The sequence below is a fragment of the Panthera onca genome, chromosome A2, assembly GCF_046562875.1.
Source record: "Panthera onca isolate mPanOnc1 chromosome A2, mPanOnc1 haplotype 2, whole genome shotgun sequence".
Classification (NCBI taxonomy): Eukaryota; Metazoa; Chordata; class Mammalia; order Carnivora; family Felidae; genus Panthera; species Panthera onca.
The window spans coordinates 10995991-11003546 of NC_138340.1; the positions used below are offsets into that span (position 1 = coordinate 10995991).

The 7556-nt window shown below is 43.7% G+C and overlaps 1 protein-coding gene across 1 annotated transcript; it reads left to right on the forward strand.

Moving 5' to 3' along the window:
- The first annotated feature begins 6059 nt into the window (after positions 1–6059).
- LOC144614152 (olfactory receptor-like protein OLF4) lies at positions 6060–7091 on the forward strand. The gene has a single exon (XM_078436671.2). The coding sequence runs from the start codon at positions 6060–6062 to the stop codon at positions 7089–7091; it is 1032 nt and encodes a 343-aa protein (XP_078292797.2).
- Positions 7092–7556: the final 465 nt, after the last annotated feature.

Consider the following 7556-nt stretch of genomic DNA (forward strand, 5'->3'; position numbering starts at 1 on the left):
AATGAGGTGTGTGGACATATTTCGTTGAGTCCGAAGAAAATGCTCACCTGTAAAGTTGTATGTATGCATATATGTGTCTTTCTCTGTATACATTTTTATTTCAAATAAACACACCTACACATGGGTACCCCAACACAGAATCATTTTTAAAAATATTATTATCTGAGAGTACTTGGCACACAATGTTACACGAGTTTCATGTGTACGACGTAGAGATTCAACTTCTCTGTACATTATGCGGTGCTCAGCACAAAGGCAGCTGCTGGCTGTCAGCCTACCAGGCCGTTGCCATATCATTACTATATTCTGTCCGCTGTGCCTTTGTTTTCCGTGACTCATTTATTCCACAACTGGAAGCCTGTACCTCCCACTGCCCTTCACCCATCCTCCCCACCCCCCTCTGACAACCACGAGTTTATTGTCTATATTTATGGACCGGATTCTGCTGTTCTGTGTGCTTGTTTATTCATTTTAAGCGGACTCAATGGGGCACCTGAGTGGCTCAGTTGGCTGAATGTCTGACTCTTGATTTCCCCCGGGGTCGTGGAATTGGGTTCCCCGCCACACTGAGCATGGAAGTTGCTTAGGATTCTCTCTCTCTCTCTCTTTCTCTCTCTCTCTCTCTCTCTCTCTCAATCTCTCCCTCTGCCCCTCCTCCACTCACACATGCTCTTACTCTCAAACAAAAATTCAAAAAATGAACACAGACTCATTTATGACCTCTTATTTTATGTTGAAGGAAATGAGTGAAATTCGAAGAGTGTTGATATAAAAAGAATAAATGTTTGAGTTAATATGCAATTGATAGAATGTAGACATGTAGCCACAGCAATTTAGTATAAACAATAGACATACATTCAAATGATGAATTACTTTTCTTATGCTAATGTGTCAAAGACAATAAAATCTGGAGCAAGTTTGTATTTATGCACTGAGGAATTCTCTACCAGCTAAAGAGGACAAATATCTCCAAATTGATTTTAAAATTCTTCTACTTAAAGATGGGATTACAACACAAAATGCCTTTACCCAGGGGGAGCTATAGTGAACAAAAGGAGAAGCTTAGTCTCAGGTTCTTAACAAAATTTTATTGGACAAATGTTTGTGTTCAAGTCCTAATGCTAATGTACAATGACTACATTAGTGTTTGAAAACACATGTATGCTCTTACAATTCTGGGGCTCAAAAGCCTGAAGTCGTTCTCATGGGTCTGAAATGAAGATGTTTGCAAGGCTTGGTTCCTTCTGGAAGTTACAGGGAAGAATCTGTTTACTTTTCTATCCCAAGCTCATATCATAGTGCAAAATATGATCTAAATATATTTTATATAACTGACAAATGCTTCACACAGAGGGGCTACATGGCAGCTGTTAACTTGTGACATATTATGGAATTCCTAAATGTTTGGAAAATGTGTCATGAAGCTGAGGTACGTAGTACTTGGGGTTCATATCAAAGGAACTCATTGAAAAGGAAATAGGAATGTTCCATAGATAGCGGAGCTGTGTCTCCACCACAAGCCAAATGTTTGGACACCCAAGGCATCTAATCCACAAAGATTGTTCAGTTCTAGACTTGGGGGAAAAGCTGAAATCAGGGTTGGGATGAGATGCGGGGATGTCTGCCCTCTGGGAGGAGCAGAGTTCAAGAGGAAGGAGTGATTAACACTGGGGTCACAGTCTATTGGGAATATGGAATCTCCAAACATCTTTCCTTTGTCTCCAGACCAGTGTCCTCCAGGGAAATCATGTGCTGTAGGTTGGAGAGGCAGGAGGGGAACGTGCCTCATGAACACACAGAGGAAACTATAAATATCTCCTGTGTGCCGTCCCTCTGCCTGTGCAACCTTGGGCTGATGGGACCTGGTTGTTGCTTCTGGAGTCTGAAGCTTGGCTGGGAGACTCATGCTAGCCTCTGTCCTGTCATCTTGTGTGGGGACAGAGTTTAGTCGCCACCAATAACCATCTGGAGGGGATTCAGACAGCCACAAGGAGACCTCTCCCTCAGAGCTCCCATCCAGGTGAGGCTGAGACCCAGCAGGATCTTCAGGAAAAGATTAGGGAGAATCAAAGCCACGTGCATTTACCTAAGGTCACCACACAGCCACCAGCCTAGCCCAGAACCTGGAGATCTCTATGGTCATTTGCTTGCCTGATTACTTAATGACCTCGTGGATGATGTTACAGAAAGGATTGCACATTGAACTCAGCCACACATGGGTGATTGTTGCCAGTGAAATGATGGGAGGGGAAGCAGGAAATACTTCCAGTAAAAGTAGAACGCGTCCAATGAGTTTTGCAGTTGAAGGGAGTAGGAAAATTAGGGATGGAGGGATGCGCAGTGAAGTTAGGACATTTCTTTTTTGTCTGTAAATGAGGCATCCTGGGGGGTGCCTGGGTGGCTCAGTGGGTTAAGCTGCAAACTCTTGATTTCGGGTCAGGTCATGACCTTATGGTTTGTGAGATCGAGCCCTGCATCGGGCTCTGGCTGACAGCTCAGAGACTGGAACCTGCTTTGGATTCTGTGTCTCTCTCCCTCTCTGCCTCTCCCCCGTTCACACACCCTGTGTCAAAATAAATAAAAAAACATTAAACAAATGGGGCATACTGGGCTACGTTTCCATATTGATGAGACATATCTAGACCAATTACTGCTTGCATATACGACCTTGCGACATTAATTCATGAGACATATATTTTCACAGCGTGCTCTTGCTCTGGGTGTTCGTATGACCGCCATGATGTGATAAGTAAAAACTATGGTTACCTAGCTTTGCTTTGCATTGATTCATTATCTACGAAGTTGACTATATTTGTGGGTTAGTTATTCCTTGGTTGCCTCATTTACGCATTGTCTCTAACGGGTCTTTGCATGTGTACAGGGGAGTCGGGGAGGTGCTACCTCCATTTCTGATTACATTATTTCTAAAAAGGAACTGGATGGGGTGTTCGGTGTTATTTTTCCCACATTGCCGTTTACCATTGAGTTCTACTGTGTACATCTAGACATATACTCACTGTGACATAGACATATAGGACTGTGTTCATTAGTAATATGGGGTCAAATCTGTCACTCGGTTGTACTGTGTTCTCTCTTGTTATTTATTTATTTACTTATTTACTTATTTATTTATTTGCCTGACTTCATTATCCTATACTGAGCTGTCACTAAAATTCTTCACTTGCAAATTCTTGCTATAAACAAAAAGGAGTATACGTGGCATTTTGTACATTGCTCACAAATCACTGTCTATACACATTTCCACGTGCCTTCCCATCTCTGTTATTCCCTGCAGTTCCTTTTGGCCCTTTGTGAAAAGGTCTATTTCTGGAAGTTGCGTTATCTCTGACTACCACGGCTTCTTTACATTTGACTGAAGATCAACTTACCCTCCATAAGCATATTTGAATCCATATGTCGTTATAAGAAAATATTTATCATTTAGATACGGCCCCTTCCCCAGTGATAAAGGTGATTCTATCGCATTCTTTTCTTTCCACGTGTTTGGAAGTGTGATCTGAAATCAGTGGCCCACCTCGATACCACTAAATCATTTTATGCCTTTTGTAAGTCGCTTTTAGATTCTCACATAATTTCGTTTCACACAGTTGTTTTGAAACTTGCCCTAATTTCACTCCTCCTGGAAGTCTTTATTCTTTCAGTTCTCATAAAGTTCTCTTCCTATCTTAGACGCACGTACACATTCAAAACCAGACGGATGAATGAATGGCGGGCTGTGGGCGACATAAACGCTCTTTAGGTTTTAGGGTAGTCTTTTCTTCTACCTGCGTCCACTCTTCCTTCTCCTCAAAACTACCTCATGGACTTGTCTCCAACCGACTAGGGAAACGCTGATTCTTTATCTCAATGTCTGCATAATATTTCATGATACGGCTGTGCTACTCACACTTCGAAAGCTTTTCCTAGCTTTTCTCGATGCATTGCTATTATAACAATTCTGCAAAAATATTTTGAGATTGTTATGTGAAAAATCTGGTTTTCCACTGGAGGGAACACTGTCCCTCAGGCAGACACGACTTATTTGGGTGTCACATGGTTGGGGGGGGGGGCTCAGGAAGGGCCAGGGATGCTCTAAACACGTTCAAAGCCCAGGACACACAGCACAGAGACCAGTCTGGATCGGAACGTCAAGGGTGCCGAGACTGAGAATCTCTGAGTTAAAGAATATCTGTGTTTTCACATTTGTAGCTGTCTTCAGGTTGTTTTCTCAACATCGCAGTGGTTCCCATTCCTCCCAGAAAAATTAGAGAATCTCTTGTTTCTACCTGTTTAAAAATTTCAACCCAGTCAGCTCGAGAGATCTTGTTTTCTTCAACCGTTACTGAATTTGAGCCAATATGTACATATTTGATCACCAGGTTCATTGTTACATGTCTATTGTTATTATATGTCCATAAAGTCTATGCCTATTCCACAGATAGCAGCATTTCAAATGAAGTTCACAGATTATCGTTTATTGCCTTGGGTTGGATATTATGTCCCCAAAATGATTTAAATTTTATACAGCTAAATATATCCATCTTCTTACTTCTGATTTTCCTGCCTTAATTACAATGATTTTGCTCACCTGTGGCTTGTATCTGCGTTTTTATTCATGTTCACTAAAAATGTACTGTTTCCATTTACTTCAAGATCTCTAATCCCTCTGAATTGTTAAAATGTGCATACTAGGGAAACTTTATTTTCTTATAGATGGATAGCCACCTGTGCCAGCCTTTAGGAAACAACCTTCACCAACTAAATTGGAATACAGTGGTGCCTGGGTGGCTCAGTCCGTTGAGCATCTGACTCTTGCTTTCGACTCAGGTCATGATCTCATGGTCCATGAGATCAAACCATGCGTCAGTCTCCATGCCGAGCGTGGAGCCTGCATGGGATTTTGTGTATTATCAAAGGCTGATGGGTGTGCATCTGACTTCGGCTCAGGTCATGATCTCGCGGTCTGTGAGTTCGAACCCCGCGTCGGGCTCTGTGCTGACATCTCGGAGCCTGGAGCCTGCTGCGGATTCTGTGTCTCCCTCTCTCTCCTCCCCTCACCCATGCACGCTCTGTCTCTCTCTCTCTCAATAATAAATAAACATTAAAAACTTCAAATACAGGAACGAAAATGAACATGCCAGTCTGACTTGTCAATGTTATTCACGGGACGCTTGTTCATTGGAATTCAGGTAACATTTTACATTGTTTAGGGGAATGATTATGGATTTGGCCAGCTTGAGTTATACTCCCTCCAAACTTAATCACGGGGGCTGGGGGTGAGAAGTCATGGTAAGAACACAGCCAGAGAAACAATGATTTGGGGTGTGTGTGTGTGTGTGTGTGTGTGCATGCTTTTTGGAGTGGGATTAATCCTAGGAACAAGGGTACATGGTCTAATATGTTCTAAGGTGAATACAGAAGCCAGAACTCAATCAACACACAGTACTCAGGAGGGCTCGATGTCAATTTACAGGAGACTTTGCAAGTAGAGTCTAAAATACAAGCAGCACATAGTGTGGGTGAGCGACTCTGTTTTCTTGCGGGTTAACGAGCAGCGCCCATTTCCTTGAAATTGCCTCACACCGTCTCTGATTTCCTCCTGTTCACTCCCCTTCCTACACATGCTTCCTGTTTGGGACCCAAATAGCTCAAAGTAGGATCATCCTCGGGCCTTAGCAGAGGCCATTCCCTCAGCCAACACACACTTCCCCAGACATGCTCGTGGCTCCCGCCTTCCTTTCCCTGAGGTCTCCGTTCAGATGTCGCCTTGTTCACTGTTCTTGACTGAACACCAATTACAAAATAACACTTGCATCCACGCTCTCCTTCACACCTCCTCTTGTTCTCTTCACAGCACTTGACACCCTCAGATGTCCTATTGATATTTTTATTTCCTTCTGTTCATTCTCCATCACTGGAGTATACTGGCTTTTGATTTTCCCGGACTCATTGTCTAGACAAGGCCTGGAAAATGTTTGACCCTCACTACAACTTCTTGACAGCAAAATATAAATCGTAGCATTGCAACAATGTGAGTGATGCTGTTCAGGTGAAAATTAATGATGTCTCCCATCGTCTTTCCTCGTGGTCAGTGCAACCTCATGGAACCAGGAAATGATACACGGATATCAAAATTTCTGCTTCTGGGATTTTCAGAGGGTCCAGAACTGCAGCCCCTCGTATTTGGGCTTTTCCTCTCCATGTACCTGATCACTGTGTTTGGCAACCTGCTCATCCTCCTGGCCGTCAGCTCTGACTCCCGCCTCCACACGCCCATGTACTTCTTCCTGGCCAACCTGTCCTTTGTAGACATCTGCTTCACCTCCACCACCGTCCCGAAGATGCTCTGGAACATCCAGACCCAGAGCAAAGTCATAACCTATGAGGACTGCATCACACAGGTGAACTTTTTCATAATCTTTTCAGGATTGGACATCTGCCTCCTGGCCATTATGGCCTATGACAGGTTTGTGGCCATCTGTCACCCCCTGCAATACACGGTCATCATGAGCCCCCGGCTCTGTGCACTGCTGGTCCTGGTGTCCTGGATCACGACTGTCCTGCATTCCTTGTTGCAAACTTCAATGGTGTTGCGGCTGTCCTTCTGGACAGGCTTGGAAATCCCACATTTTTCCTGTGAACTCAATCAGATGATCCAACTTGCCTGTTCTGACACCTTTCTTAATAACTTGGTGATGTATTTTGCAGCTATCCTAGTGGGTGGTGGTCCTTTCGTTGGAATAATTTACTCTTACTCCAAGATAGTTTCCTCCATACGTGGGATCTCCTCAGCTCAGGGCAAGTACAAAGCATTTTCCACCTGTGTGTCTCACCTCTCGGTTGTCTCCTTATTTTATTGTACGAGCCTAGGAGTGTACCTCAGCTCTGCTGCTACCCAGGGCTCCCACACAAGTGCCACAGCCTCGGTGATGTACACGGTGGTCACGCCCATGCTGAACCCCTTCATCTACAGCCTGAGGAACAAAGACATAAAGGGGGCTCTGAGGAGATTCTCTGCAATGGCAGTTAGAAAAGGTCCAATTGTCCTGCGGTTGAAGAATTTCCCAGGATTGCAAGCCTCAAAGTCTTAGCGTCAGAAATTGTGTGTGTTTTTTTAAGTAGATTGTAGACATAGAGTTTGTTTCTCTCATTTATTTCCTGGAATTTTTATTTTTTCAACCACTCAGTACAATTTAGTTCCTCATTGTATTAAGTTTTTCCCTCTCTGTGATCCAACCTTTTTCCCTTCATCTTCTTCTTTTATTTCTAAATTGATTCGCAAGCTGTGATATGAGAAAATTAGGAGTTCTCATTTGTCTCATGGAACTGCCTGGATTCCTTAAGAATAATTTCTTCACAGAGGCACCTGGGTGGCTCAGTTGGTTAAGCATCTGACTTCGGCTCAGGTTCCTGGTGCCCGAGTTCGAGCCCCACATTGGGCTCTGTGCTGATAGCTCAGAGCCTGGAGCCTGTTTCAGATTTGTGTCTCTCCCTTTGTCTCTGCCCTCCCCCCCACTCATGTTTTGCCTCTGTCTCTCTCCCTTAAAAAATAAAAA

Coding starts and splice junctions, on each gene's coding strand:
- LOC144614152 (XM_078436671.2), top strand. CDS start 6,060: ATGATGTCTCCCATCGTCTTTCCTCGTGGTCAGTGCAACCTCATGGAA.